Here is a 14,307-nt window from a genome sequence, read left to right on the forward strand (position 1 = left end):
TTTGTCCCAGCTCTGCGTGGCTTGACGCGGTGCTTTTAATTGCAGGTTCCTACAAGTAAGTGGCTGGTAGATAGCGTGTAAAAGAATTAAATCCTAATGGCCTGAGCAGATGATACAAAGGCCTGCGACAGCTGGATGGATGGTAATGGTTCCCTCAGTCACTGGAGGTGTAAACAGGCACTTCACACACCATTTTCCCGGCAACTGAGCTTTAACTCCGCTTGTAATTGAAGGATTACTTGCCCTGAATTTAACCAGATGCGAAGCAGCACGGAGGGAAAAACGAGAGAGGGAGCCTGGACTGGCTCATGTGTCTGTAAAATGCTGAACACGCAGAGATCAAGTAATTGAGACAAGCCAAGTGTTTATCCAAGGGCATTTCCAGTGCCCCCATCCTTAGTGGGACTGAAGTTCATTTTGCCTCGGGGGGAAGATGAAACAGAGGACTGTAGACCAGAGCCTTGCTTTATTTTGTTTGTCTTGGGGGGGATCAAAGCAGGGCAAGGTGCAGCTTTGCTTTGTTAAGTGCGGGGTTTGGTTTGGATTCATTAGCTGGACTCAGGGGGAGGAGAGCTTGCCCGGATGAACACCAGCAGGAATGATTGTTTTGCTGGGAGAAGGAGGAAATCTAAGAGTGGAGTAAAGGGTTCCACAGGTTTGGCTGCTCCTCTCCGTCCCGTAAAAGTGATTTGTGGGCATCAAGGGACATCCTCTCTGAGATTTCATTGAGTTTTGGCTGTTTTGCTGCGATTGCCCCTTATTTCCCGGTGTGGTTTGGCCCTGTGACGGTGCAGGGGTAGAGCTGACACTACCAGCCCCTTTATAGGATGGCCACTGAGCAGGAATGATCATCATTCGTTGCCAGCTGGCTGGAACAGAAGTGGAAAGCTCTGCTTTTCTACCAGTTTTTAAGAGTTTCCCTGCTGTCTCCTGGCTTGGAATCTGTGCAATTCGCCGTTACTTCAGAGCAGTGGACGAAGTATGAGTATTGTGTGTGACAGGCTGCTCCTCCTAGGACTTCCATCCTCCATAAATCACCTCTCTTACGCCTCTCCATAAAATTTAAATGACATCTGGAAGGAAGGGACTTGCCAGACCCATCCATCTGAAATATTCAGGTTGTTTTGCGTTACATTGGCATAGCTCAAATCCAGATCTCAGCTCTTGGGATGGGGCGTGTGACCAGCTAAAAATGAGGGCACGGTGTCCACGGGAGACATTTTGGAGAGAAAATGTGATATTATTTTTTCCCCTAAGTGTGTCTGAGCTTGAGATTTTCTTCTGGTGTCACACTGGCTGCTGTGGCTCTTCATGGGGAGCAATAACTGCTTGCAGTCCTTGGGTTTCGGGGTCAGCAAAACTGACAGGTTTGGGTCTGCTTTACATTCTGGTCCATGAAGAAATTGTCCGTTGTCCAAAGTGACTTTCCTCTGAACAGTTAGGTTTTGGAAACGAATGTTTCCACGAGGCAAGGTGGTTCTCTGGTGCACTTCACCCTGTTTTTCCTCAGAGCCATTTCAAGGCAGCGCTGAAGCGTCATCTCCTTTCAGAGTGCCCTTACATTCTGGGAAGGTTAAAAAAACTTAAATAATGAAAGATATCTGAATCTTTAATATCTTCAATTAAATAATGAAAGATAATCTGAAAATGTTGAAGAGATTCCAATAACGAGGTGGTACCACAATGGCAAAATTCGGATTTTCCTTTTGTCACAGTGTGACTTCCCAAAACTGGTAAAGTTTTGAAAAGTGACAGCAAGTAGCAGAGCCCAAACCAAGTGGGAAAAGGTAAATGATGTCGAGTAGGCTGAATATTAAGATTTTAATGCATGATGGCAATGAGAAATGGAAAAATAGCAGGGAGAAGAAGGGAGAGGTGACAGGAAGATATGAAGGATGCTTCCCTGCTCTCTGTTTAAAGCATTTAGAAATAACTTCTGCCTCCTACAGAAGTTATGCTGGGGTAGATAATCCTCTTCCCAGAGAGGAGTCTCTTGTTTTATAAACCTCTATTTTTCCAGTGAAAATTGCGGGATGGGGAGGGGTGGGACACGATACAACTTGTGCCTGTAGCTCGTGGGCACATCAGTCTTGGTGTACAATGTCTGCAGACAGGGAGTGGTGCCCAGGTTTATCATACAGGGAAAGGTAGGAAAAACCTCCATGTGTTGGCTTGTCTTCCAGCCAAGTGTGCTCTGAGCCGGGCTCCGGTATTCTGTCTCTCCCTGTTCCTCGTCAGGGGATGGGAAAGCTCTGCAGATTAATAAGGGGATAAGAAGCAACTTTTTATCCCTTGGTACTTCCTCCTCTCCAAGAACAGTGTGTCTTGGCTGTCTTAATATCTCAGCCCGTGGGGGGCTGGTGTGGGCTGGGGAATTTGGGATTTCCCTGGAGCCATGTTTTGCAGGGAGAGCCCTGACTTTCTCCAGGCTTTCATCAGGCATCTTTCATCAGCCTTTGAAGGTGGGGGGAGAGCTGGAGAATTTTTAGTGTGCTGTGTTTCAAAGAGTTCCAGGTTTGCTTTCCTCTTTTTTAAGAGTCTCTCCTCGCTCTGAAGCTCCCTGGTGCATGTTTGGAGGGGAGGATGCTGGATGGCTGCAATTCCCACTGGGTTTTTCCCAAGCTGCTGAAAAACAGGCTGTCTCACCAGCAGTTTCTTTCCCCAGCCTGAAACAACATTCCCCGTGGTCCTGAGCAGGAAACACCAGGCACAAGCTGAAGGCTGTGGTTTGGGATGTGCTCTCCTCTGGGTTGGTGCAGTGGCTCATCCAGGGAGTCACAGTTGTTTCCCTGCAGGCAGGAGAGGGGGGAGCCTGGCTGGCAGCTTCTCTCCGGTGACCCACATCGCTTTCCGTCGTTCTTTTTAAGATAAAAGTAACTAAAGGTGCAGGGAAGAACGTGGCCTCTGGAGGTCAAATCAAATGATGGATGCAGGTGTTTGTAAAACCCATCCATCCATCCACTGTTGTGTGCAGAGCTCTGGGAAGTGTGCCAGTGCAGAGGAGGGAAAGAGCAGTGCAGGAAAGAGCGTGGATTCAGTAGTCTTCCATCTCCCAGCTCAGCTTTTTCCTTTGCTGGGGGGGAAAAAAAAAAAAGGGGAAGGAGAGGAAGGAAAAATACAATAGAATATTTTTCTAAATCCCCTCCCCTTTTTAGTTATCAGGTTGAGCTTTATTGAATTTACATGCTGCTGATTTTAAAAGCGTGGGGAGTAACAAGCAGAGAAACGTGAAAATATTAGAAGCACCAAGGTCTTGCAGCTGGGAATTCCCATCTCCAAGATCTTCAGGAGAGATGGTTGCACTGAAACAAGGCTTGTGATTTGAGCTGCTCAAAGGTACTTGCAGTTCTGGGAGTGTTCCTTGGTGCTTTGCTGCAGCATTCTTAGAAAATGGGGGAACCTCTCCTGCCTGTCCGTCCTGGACTTTTCATTCCTATCCCACTCAGCAGAGAGGACACTTCCCCCAAGAGTACTTCATTTTTCCTGAACCTCTTCATTCTGCGGGGAAGCTGGGAATCACTCAGCGTACAGGCAGCCCCCAAGTGTGGGATTCTTCCCAGGCTTCCTCAAAGTAGATGCAGATGAAGGAGAACTAAAAGCCTTATCAGGATCCTGCAGGAACCCGGCGTTAAAAGCAGCGTGAGGTGTTTCTTAAGCCCTGTAAAAACTACCTGAGCAAAATCTTGGAAAACGGGATTTCCTTCTTTGAGGGGGAAGAAAAATTAATGAAAAATACCTGGGCTGTGTAACAGTCAATCTGTTTCCTATCTTCCCTAAGAAGAAAAAGAAGATTGCGAGGAAAGAGTTCCACTGTATCACGGCGTGATTATTAAATTTGTAATGAGGCAGCAATTATTTCTAACCAAGCGTGAAGCAGCATGACAGGAATTAGCTCACACCATGTCAGTGAGCAAACTCCGGCTTGGCAAATATCCACAGCGGCACGGAGAGGGATGTGAGGAGAGCTCTGTGTTCCTCCTGTCGCTGAATGAGTGAAGACACTGATGCCTGAGGCTTTATACACCCCAGAGACGTGCTTTGAAAAACACACAGCCACTCGCTGAAGCTCATTGAGGAAGCAGAATTAAAATGGTTAACAAAAGCACGTTCTCAGGTGTCGTTTGCAGTGACATTCAGCCCATTCTTGCTGCCTGAGGATGGAGGGAAGATGCATCTGCTTCCTCAGCCACAACTTAAGGGGTGCATATGCTTTGCCTCTGCTAAATATTTCACGGAGCAGCCTGCGTAGATGGAGTGAAGGAGCCAAGTGCTTTGACATAAAACTGTCCCTTTTTTAAACGGTGAGCACTGGAGAGATTTAAGAAGCACCCAGTCTGTTTTCAAGAGTCTAAATAAGCGCTTATGCATGTGCTCTCTCACCCTTCCTTCTCCAGTCCCCATTATGGGCTTGCCATATAAACTGTTCCCGGGCTTTTACCGGAGATTTATTCCGAGCAGGGTGTTAGGTACTGAGAAGGGACTGAGAGAGAAAAATTCAAGAGCAGGAGCTGCGGAGGTTATGGTAATCTCTGTCCCTCAGCTTGCTTCTCTTCCGGACGCTCAGATTTTGTGAAATTGGTTTTTGTACAGGAGAAAATCTATAGCAAAGGGAGCGAGTTGGAGAGGTGGGCAAAGTACGGATCAAGGTTCTTTTCAGAGCAACTCCTGACATCTTCCTGCCTTTGCATTGGAAACCAGAGGCTCTTGAAACAGAGGAAATGAAGGCAGTCTGCAAAATTCCTTATTCTGCAGGCTTTTCCTCATCGTTTTTGCTCAGTAATATAGTCGTTGTGCACCAAGATTAATGACTGTGCAGGGATCTCCTTTCCCTTTTTAAGGAAAGAGAGAACCAGTTTATTAATCTGCTGCGCACAGGGAGTGAGATGGGAGATAAGGACACAAAGGGTTGTATTTTCTGGGAGCTGTATGGGAGATGACTGTGCTTGGATCCACAGTGACAACGGTAGGATTTGGGGTGTGTAGTTCCTTGCTTTGAAAGGATACTTCCTAAATATCCAGCCTGGAATTGGAGATACCTGTATATTTGCTGAAGTGGCCTGCAAAATTGCTCTAGAGTGGATTGCTGCTTCAAGAAGTAGAATTGAAGTCAGGTTTCACCCAGTGCAGTGCTTCTGAGGGCTTGTGGCTGGTACTGAGGGGTATTCCCTTTCCCTGCTGACTCAGCTGGCTGAGCTGCAATGCTTTTCATGGTCTCGTGGGGGTTTTTGTTAGAAAATGTTACCCCGTGGGATAAAAGTTTGATACCCATTCAGGGTCTGATATCCATTCAGAAGTCACTTTTGGGGAAATGTTTGAATTTTGCCTCATGGCATGTTAGGAAATACTTGAATAAAGGGGGAAAAAGCCAGCAGGAGGACCCCAAAGTGTTTTTTTTTCTGAATGGTGAGGAGAACTGCTGCTGTGTGCCAACCAAAAGGCATTAACCTTTCCAAAGGAACACTGTTGCTCCCAAAAATTGACCTATTGGTTTTACCAAAGATTCCTGTGTGCTGATTTAATTCCTGATTAGAACCAATGATTTTATAACACAGTTTTAATCCCTCTACCTTGTTTGCTCAGTGCATTTGATTCTTTGGGGCCCTTTCCTAGTGACTGCTTTTGTGTCTATGTGAGATGGGATAAAGTTTACAGCAACACCTAAGTATTTGAAGAATAGCTTGGAATATCATAGTCTTTCCATTCCTGCAGTAGCTTAAGACCACTGGGGAATGTTATTTTTGGACTCTTGATTTTTACAAGGCTGGTACAACTGGTGAAAGACTTGACAATTAAAAAAACGTAGAAAACCAGCAGAGTAGTGAACCATGAAAACAGTGCCTTGTTTTAATTTGTGTAACTTTTTAATTCCTTGGTTGGAAGAAGGAGAAAACCAGCTCCTGTTCGTGTTACTGGGTTGTTAATCACTCTGCCCACACTCTGCCTAGCAAACTGCTCTGTTCTCTCCTAGGAGTATAGGGCTAAAACTGTTTCCACTGAGAGGAGCTGAATTTCTGATTTGTGAGCCTGAGTCGTTCCGATGTTGTTCTGCTCGGGGCCTGCTGGAATAAGCCCAATAAAAGCCCATTGTCATGGAGTTTCTATTCTGTGCCAGCAAAAATCAGATCTTGAAACATCCTCTGCTGGGGAACAGCTCCCCATTGCCAGAGATAAAACATCCAACCCAAACCTGAACGGACACGAGGAGCCCTTTATGTGTCCCTGAATTGCTTTCACCTCCTCATTGCTCCATTAATGGGTATCCCCACAGACCGGGAGTGCTCTCCCAGCTTCCCTCCGGTTCGGGATTGCCCTGCCAATTGCCTGGTATTGTCAGGTAATTGGAGTGGAAATGAGAAACTCGAGCGGCGCTGCCAAGGCTCTTGGCTCGGCAGCCGCTGGGTGATGCTGGTAATTGTTACCAAAAGTGTAATTGCTCGGGGCTCTGCCTGCCATTTCGACAAAGCAGCCTGGAATTCCGCCTCCGGGGCACCCGATCCCTGCCTTCCCTCGGTTGGTTATCTCGGGCACAGCAGCCCCTCGGAGAGTTAATCACAGACTCCCAGAATAGCTGGGCTTGGAAGGGAGCTCTGAGATCACCTGCTCCAACCCTTTGCCAAGACAGGGTCGCCCGGAGCAGGTGACACAGGGACACATCCAGGTGAGTTTGAAATGTCTCCAGAGAGGGAGGCTCCACGTCCACCCTGGGCAGCTGTTCCTGTGCTCTGCCACCCTCATGGAAACAAGTTCTTCCTCATGTTGAGGTGGAATTTCTTGTGGTTTAGTTTGTGGCCATTGCTCCTCATCCTGTCTCTGGGCACCACCAAGCAGTCTGGCACCATCCTCCTAGAGGTATTTGTATGGACTGATGAGATCTCCTCTCAGTCTTCTCTTCTCCAGACTAAGCAGACCCAGCTCCTGCATTCTCTCCTCACAGGAGAGATGCTCCACACGCCTCATCATCTTTGTGGCCTCCCCTGGACCGTGTCCAGCAGCTCCTTGTCTTTCTTGAGCTGTGAGTTTTCCTGGTGTCTCCTCAAGGCAGGGAAGGTAATTAGTGGGGTACATGATAAGCAGCAACCACCGCCTCGTTTTTGGCATGACAGTAAAGATTTGCAGCTTCACTCCCGGCTCACGTGAAGTCTCCCAGCACCCAGTGGCATTTTAGGGACTGACTGGATATTTTCAGGGAGCTGGAAAGGGAACTCAAAGCAGCTGTTGTATGCTTCTTATTTCCCCAGTCACTGCACCAGAATAGCACACAGACTGTTATCTGGCCCGTGTTAAGCAGCATCTGATTAAATTACTGAGGGTTTTTGCATATTAATAGCAGACTCTGATTATTTTTGATTTGTTGGGTGGGTTTCTTTTTTTTTTTTTTTGCAGAAGTAGAGGAGGAACAGGTGCAGCTGTCTGAAGTTATGAGAGCCAGTGAAGATTTAGGTGTTTGTGTGCCCTGGTTAATATGACAGTGTGACAGCAGCCAAACACGAGCTCTCACAGCTGCTCTGGGCTCCCTCCGTGCCAGCTCTGCTCTTTGTCTCTTTAGCTTTTATTCTTTGCTTATTCTTTACTGCTCCTGCCTCCTTTTCATATTATTTTCTCCATGTGCAGCTCTCCTGCCTTTTTCTAAGTCCTCATTTTGGTGTTTTAATATTCAGCTGAATTAGATATCATTTCTTCTTTTGATGTAGGGAAATCCAAAGAATTAATAAATTATAATGGCACTACTTGGCTCTTAAGGAGTGCTTTCTGTCTTCAAAGTGCACAGTATTTCATTATTTATACTGTTAATTATATTAGTACTTGTAAGGAAAAAGCCCCTTAAATTGTTATTGATAAAAATACTCTTTCAGCAGGATCAGAATTCAGCTCTTAAATGGCAGCAGATAATTTGTCCACTGAGGAGTACAGGGCCTTGGAGAAGATGCCAGGTGGATTTCCAGCAGTTCTTCAATTGTCTACTGAAAAGTCTTGCTTTATGTTTGTAACAGTCTTACCTGGGAGCTTTAAAGCATCCTGGACAAACAAAGGACAAACAAAGCCTTACAACATGCAGGACAGGTGGGTGGGATCCAGACTTTCCAAACTGGAGTTTAGGTCTGTCGCAAGGAATCTTAAGGTAAATGTTGAACTGTCCAGAAACCTGGACACCGAGACCTGTGAACTGTGTGGGAGACTCTCACATCCCAAAAAATCGGGTAGAAGCTTCCTGACTATTAACTAGAATCTGAATTTTTAAAACTCTGCAGAGAAGTGTCAATTTTGAGCTGGTACCTGGCAAAGGGAATTCACTGATGTGTTTGGCTGCTCCCGAGTGAGCACTGCACGGATTTAGAAGCAGGTGATCTGAGCCCACAGGGAGAAGACCGAAGAGAGGGTTTTCTTACCAGAAAGCCGAGCATTTAACTCTCCAAATGTGGGTAAGGGTGGCTCTGTACTCACCTTGTGCCAGGCGAGTCCTTTGGCCATTATCCCACTGTGGAAATTCTTTAAGGTTTTATTTTGTAATAAGCAGGACAGGCCACGGGTGAAGGTTTAGGAGAACCAAGGGATGAGGCACTAAATCTGCCCTTTCCCTTCCCAGTCCTGGTTTCCCTGCAGGGAGCTGCCAGTTTTAAAACACGGGCTGCTGCTAAAGCCAGCAGGATGAGTTAACTCCGGGGTGTGTTTTAGCTAAAGCTTAGCACACACATAACTTAACCTTAATCTCTTCTCCAGCTGCACCATAAATCTACTGGCAGAGGTTTCTGTTCTACAGCCCTGTGTAAGCAAGAGGAGAACCAGCTGTGTTCCAGGGCAGGAATTACCATCCCTCTTTGCCCTGCTGGTGTCCTGTCCCAAAGGGCTGGACCCTGTCTAAGGTCAGCATTGCCTTCACAGGGAATCCCCCCGAATTTCTGATGCTGCCAGAGTGTTTGTAACCCGTGCATGACCTTTACCACGGGAGAGGAGCACAACTTGATGGGGAAGAAATGCTTTTGTAAAGCAGGGAAGAGACACAAGGATTTTTGAGCAGTGTTTCCAGGTGTCCCAGTGTTTGCAGACTTACACTCTTGATCCAGCACCCGAGAGCTTCTGTGGAAGTGCCTGAGCAAGTGGCCAGGTTTTTCAGGATTTTTTTCTCTCATTAAGCACCCTAATGGGCCTTTAAGGCACATTTCAGTATTTTATCATTATGCTTAACAGTTTTAGTGGTTGGCTCTGAAAGTGCTCGTAGTAGTCAACTGTTAATCATCTTTCCATGTCTTAATTTGCCTAAGTCGTGCTTTACACTGTTAGTAAATTGACTTACTGGAGTAAATCACTACATCACGGAAATGAGTAGCAATGTCTGGGCTACGTGCAAATCCGTTAAAAATGAGGCTCAGTGGCTCAGAGAGGGGCTGTCATTGTGGTGTGAGTTTATCCCAGTGTGCACACAGGGATTGTCTGGTGGAAAAGAGTTTTTCGGATGAGAAACAGATCTTCCTCTTCCCATTTTCTTTTGATGGCAGCGTGGGATCATGACCTCAGCATGGAGGGAATGGGAAGGGGTCAGGCCTGGGGGGTGACAACCCTTGTGAATTAGCTGTGGGTGTTCCAGCTGGGTGCACTGATCAAGTGGTGGTGACAGCTATCTCCACATCTGTCGGACTGTCTGCTTGGCCCGAGTGTCCTTGAGGATGTTTTGGAATAAATGTGCCCCGGTAGGGCCTGTTCATCCCTGGCCATGTGTCCAGGAGCGAGCTCCTCTGCCTCGGCACAACCTGTGTCCATCCAGGATCTGCAGCGTGGACAGTCTGAACTTGATTGCAGAGAAGTTTCCCAGAGATGCTCTAATCACCTGGAGGTAGCAGGAGGTTGTGTCCTATGGGCTGCCTTGCCATCGGAGCCGATTATTTGCCGGGCATGGCCTTGTCTTTCAGCTGCGTGTTTGAGGTGTTGGAGCGAACGGTGCCAAAGTTGGGCCTGACGAGGCTGTGGGAGGGAGGGCTGCTCTGTTCCACTCGGTTTGTATTGAGGCATTTGAGCCGTTTGCCGCTGTGTAAAACAGCACAGGCCTTGTGCTCTGTGGGTCTCACTTCCAGCTCTTGCCTGTTTGCAGAATAACACGGTGTGGAAGCCGGATTCCTGCCAGGACTGCCGCTGCCGGAGCAGTGTTGTCACCTGTGAGCCCACGGTGTGCAAACCCCCTCAGTGTGACTTCCAGAAGGTAAGGAAGGACTGCAACAAGTGTGTGTGGCTGCCCAGGGTCAGGCACAGGCTCTGTGCCCTTTCGCTCCTCGTCGGTGCAGGAAACACGTGGTGTGGGAAGCCTTTGTCTCCTTCGCTGCACCCCAGCCAGAGGCCTGGGGTTGGAGCAGCTTGATCCCAAAGGAAGCCCCTGAATTGGGTTCAAACCTCCCAGCAGGAGCCCAGCTTGCAGTCCCCCTTCGTTTGAAGGTGGAGCTGGGGCTCCCTCAAAGATGCAGATGGACACTTTCCACTCTGTTGAGCAACAACAGAGCTGAGATTGTCTGTCTTGCAGCTTCTTCTTCCTCGTGATGCTTGGTGAGCTTTCGTTGTCTCCTGGTTGTCTTTGTCTGGGCCTTCATTAATTGGCCATGGAATCGGTCTTGCTGTAACATCTGGATTACTGGGGCAGGATGCATAAATGACAGCGAAAATGAGAGTTTTAAAGAAGCACTGCCAATATAATTACGTGGCTTTGTGAAGCAGGTTAAAATGTTTTCCAGTATGGCAGCGCTAATGAGGAAATAATTTTGATTCTTACCGGATTTCTCTGTTATTATCTTTGTGTATTGATTAAAGCAAGACTGAAATATTAGGAAATTTTGTGCTAAAGAGGAGAGAAATTAGAAGAGTGTTGTCATGGCACACCTAATAATGAGTGTGCTGGACAAGATGATAAAAATTAGATAAATGAAAAGGTGGCAACTTTAAAGCTCATAAAGGGAAATAGATTTATGGAGAGAAATGGATCTGTGTGACTCCTTGACATGGGCAATCTTTAAGACAAACAGTTTAAGTGTTCAGTAAGCATTTGGTCACCTAAACATTGAAAAGAAGGATCACCAGAGGATCTCAGGAGAAAAAAATCTGGTCATTCCTCAAGGCTAAACCACCCACTGCTGAGCAAGGTCAGAAATCACCACCCCTCGCCATGGTTTATTTCTTGTCTGCTTATTTCTTTAAGTTTTTTGCAAATATTGCTGATCTTGTTACAGAAACAAGGCATAAACAAACAAATCTCAGCGGTCTAAACATTTGTGTGTCAGACCTACTGCTGTGTCTGCAGGATGTTTTCGGTAGGTGGAAAATCAACAAACATGAGTTTAGGGGCGTGAACCAAAACAAACCAGCAACCAAGACGGGATTCTCCAGGGCAAGATGACAGTCTGGGACATGCAAAGGGAAGTGGTAGCAGCCTCACCTGACTGTGCTGTGGTTGGAAGTGGTCAGCAAGTTTCAGTTAACTCTAAAGTAGTGTTATTTTTTTTAAGAAGTGGTGATTAAGCCGAAGAAGTGCAGTTGATGGTTCCACGTTCATTCTGCACTTCTGCTGTGGTGAAATGTTACACTGAGATCCATCCTGTACATGGAGAAAACTATGGACAAAACTACACCTGTCCCACATTTCTCAGAGGTGTTTCAATGAATGATCTTGGGGTTTGTCTTGGAGCAAGTACTTTCTATTCCTTGAAAGCTAGTCCAGCTGTGGACTTCCTGTTTTTACTGTTAGGGATGTAAATGCTTGTGTTGTTTGGAGAGAAAAATGGCAAATGCACAGTGGTGTGTCACCTCTCAGCAAAGGGATGTGGTGTAGCAACGTCGTATATGGAACTTCAAACCTTTCCTTTCAAAACTGGGAGCACCAGGGCCGTGGTGCTTTATCTTCACGATAAAGTCTCTATTTGATGTCACATGTTTATTAGACCTTGTGTCTTTTTAGGGAGAAGTGCTCCAAATAGCCTCCAACAAGTGCTGCCCCGGGTGTGCCTCCCGAGCCGAAGGATTTTGCCAGCAGGAAGGACAGATCCACAGCGTGAGTGCTCAGTCCTGCTCCTCACCAGGGACAGTCCTTACCTGTGTTTAGCTCTGTTGGGTCCAGTCAGTGCAGGATGCTGAGCAGGGGAAAGATGGGGTCACTGTCAGATAATGGAATTTAGCAGGAGTTTGGTCCGCAGGGTTTGCAGAAAGGGGATGTGTCGCTGAGCAATCGTGTGGCCTGTGTGGCTTAAGGGGAGAAAATTTCCCACTTGTTCCTTCCCTTTGCTGCTTCTGTGGGTGACTTGAGACAATACAGTAGCATTAGGAGGGGAGCAAAGCACAGTGAACTTGCCATATTAGCTGTCCTGAAAGAAGGCTTTTCTCTGGGCAGCCATCTATGCTCTAGAGATTGATTGCGGTTGTGCGACCTGGGCTCTGTGTTTTGTAATCCTGAATTATTCAAGAGGCAGGCTCCGGGGATGTGGTTTCACCCAGAGGGGGCTGAAAGGCCAAAACAATCAGAGTAAGTGTCTGCAGATAAGGAAAAAATAAAGATTCATGGGTAGCAGTTAATGAATCATGTCAAGCATTAGGCAAATGTAGAAAAATGGCTGAACAGTGAACCCAAGTCCTACATCTGGTCTCTTACAGCCTTCTCTGTTTGACAAGTCAGGCCCAAATCTCAAGAAGTATGCTAAAATTCCCAGGTACATTTGCATATCTGGACTGTGCACTCTGCACCTGAGAGGGATGTTGTAACCCTCTGTTCCAGCATGAGGCATGACCAGCATGAATCTGTTACAAGCTAGACAAAAACTGGAATGGAGGGGTAGCACATCCATCCTCTTCTCGTATTTCTTTGTGCCCGTGGTTTGGGTGGTACTAAGTTATATCATATTGCATTATATTTCTTCTTGTTTGTGCTGTCGCTGCACTTTGCTGTGCTCTCTTGCTTTTGTGTTTGGCTCTCTGTGAGCCCATTCTTTGGGTCGGCATCCCCACGAGGCTGTGGATGTACTGGTGCCTGTAGTCCTGTTTCCCTGTCACCTGGTCATAAAGGAACTTTTTGTCAGTGCAAAGTCTCATCCTGCTGGGCAGCACAGATTTCCTGAAGGAAGAACTTTCCCCTGTTGTCATGCTTCAGGACCTGACCTTCATTCTACAAGTATCCAGCTGGCAACAGTGGCCCTAGTGAGGAAAATAGGTATCCTCTGTCTGGAAGGAGCTTGTTTACTCCCTGCCTAATTCAGTATTGCATCTTTTATGGAAATTAACATTCTCTCTTTGTTGGAAAGTGTTGCCACGCACCACCTTGTTTCTTCTTGGGGCCAGATTTTCCTCCCCATGCCTCAGGGCAGAGGTGTTTGTTCCTGCAGTGATGAGTAAGCAGATCTAATTAGATCTGACTCACAGTGAAGTGTGTTAGGTACGTGGGGCGGGGGCTGTTCGCCTGCCCGCCTTGTGGTCAGGTGCGTGTTGGGGCCTATATTGAATATTTCTCTGAAGAAAACAGGTCTCTAAATTTAGAGTTTGCCCCACAGAAGCTGAAGTGGAGAGGGGCTGCATCCAACAGCCTGGGAGTTTCACTGGGGAAGTAAATACTGATTTAGGGGGGTTTGGCAAGGGAGGGAAGGATCTGTTTGCAGGTCTCACTGTGTTCCCTGTGCTGCAGCATGGCACGCAGTGGGCCAGCTCAGGATGTGTGCAGTGCTCCTGTGCCCACGGGAAGGTGAGCTGCGCCCCCAGGACCTGCCCAGCCCTCACCTGTGGACCGGGGGAGCTGCAGGACACACCCCGGGGCTCCTGCTGTCCCAGATGCGTGGGCCGTGGCGGTGAGTACTGCGTGGGAATGGCTCCACTGATCCCAGCTGGAAACACCCTTTTGGGCCCGGATCTAGAAAGCTTTACTATTCTTTTTCATTTTATTGGGAAGACACCGATGTGTCTCTTAATTCCCTTTCTGCCCTGCTGCCGTATTCACACGGCTTCACCCACAGCAGGGGATAAGCTTTAAGCAATGAGCAGATGTGTCTAACGCGTCCTTACTTTGGAGATAAAAAAAGATCTGGGAAAAAAGATGCAGGTATTTCCTGTGCACCTGGACCGCGAGTTCCAAAAGTGCTAGAGGTATTGGATACCTTTTCTCATGGAAGTCCCGTGGGAGAAGTGGAATCCAGAGCATTTAATTCACAAGTCTAAAGCCCTTGGAAACTGGCGGGATTGTTACTGTCTTTGCCTGCTTTGACAAACAAGATTTTGGGTTTTGATCGCGGGTGATGGAAAGGGATTAAAGGGCTTTGGAAAAGAAAATTTCCCCTTGTTTTCCTGTCTCTTAGA

At 47.2% G+C, this 14,307-nt stretch overlaps 1 protein-coding gene across 1 annotated transcript in view; it reads left to right on the forward strand.

Moving 5' to 3' along the window:
* Nucleotides 1–9,888: 9,888 nt before the first annotated feature.
* Nucleotides 9,889–14,307, forward strand: part of FRAS1 (Fraser extracellular matrix complex subunit 1) — a 70,010-nt gene continuing 65,591 nt past the window's right edge. Inside the window, exons 1-4 of the mRNA XM_017836714.1 lie at nucleotides 9,889–9,933; nucleotides 10,085–10,192; nucleotides 11,933–12,025; nucleotides 13,643–13,802. Coding sequence (XP_017692203.1) covers nucleotides 9,889–9,933; nucleotides 10,085–10,192; nucleotides 11,933–12,025; nucleotides 13,643–13,802 — 406 coding nt within the window. The remainder of the gene's footprint in view (nucleotides 9,934–10,084; nucleotides 10,193–11,932; nucleotides 12,026–13,642; nucleotides 13,803–14,307) is intronic.

This window comes from Lepidothrix coronata, unplaced genomic scaffold (genome assembly GCF_001604755.1).
Source record: "Lepidothrix coronata isolate B3197 unplaced genomic scaffold, Lepidothrix_coronata-1.0 Scaffold283, whole genome shotgun sequence".
NCBI lineage: Eukaryota > Metazoa > Chordata > Aves > Passeriformes > Pipridae > Lepidothrix > Lepidothrix coronata.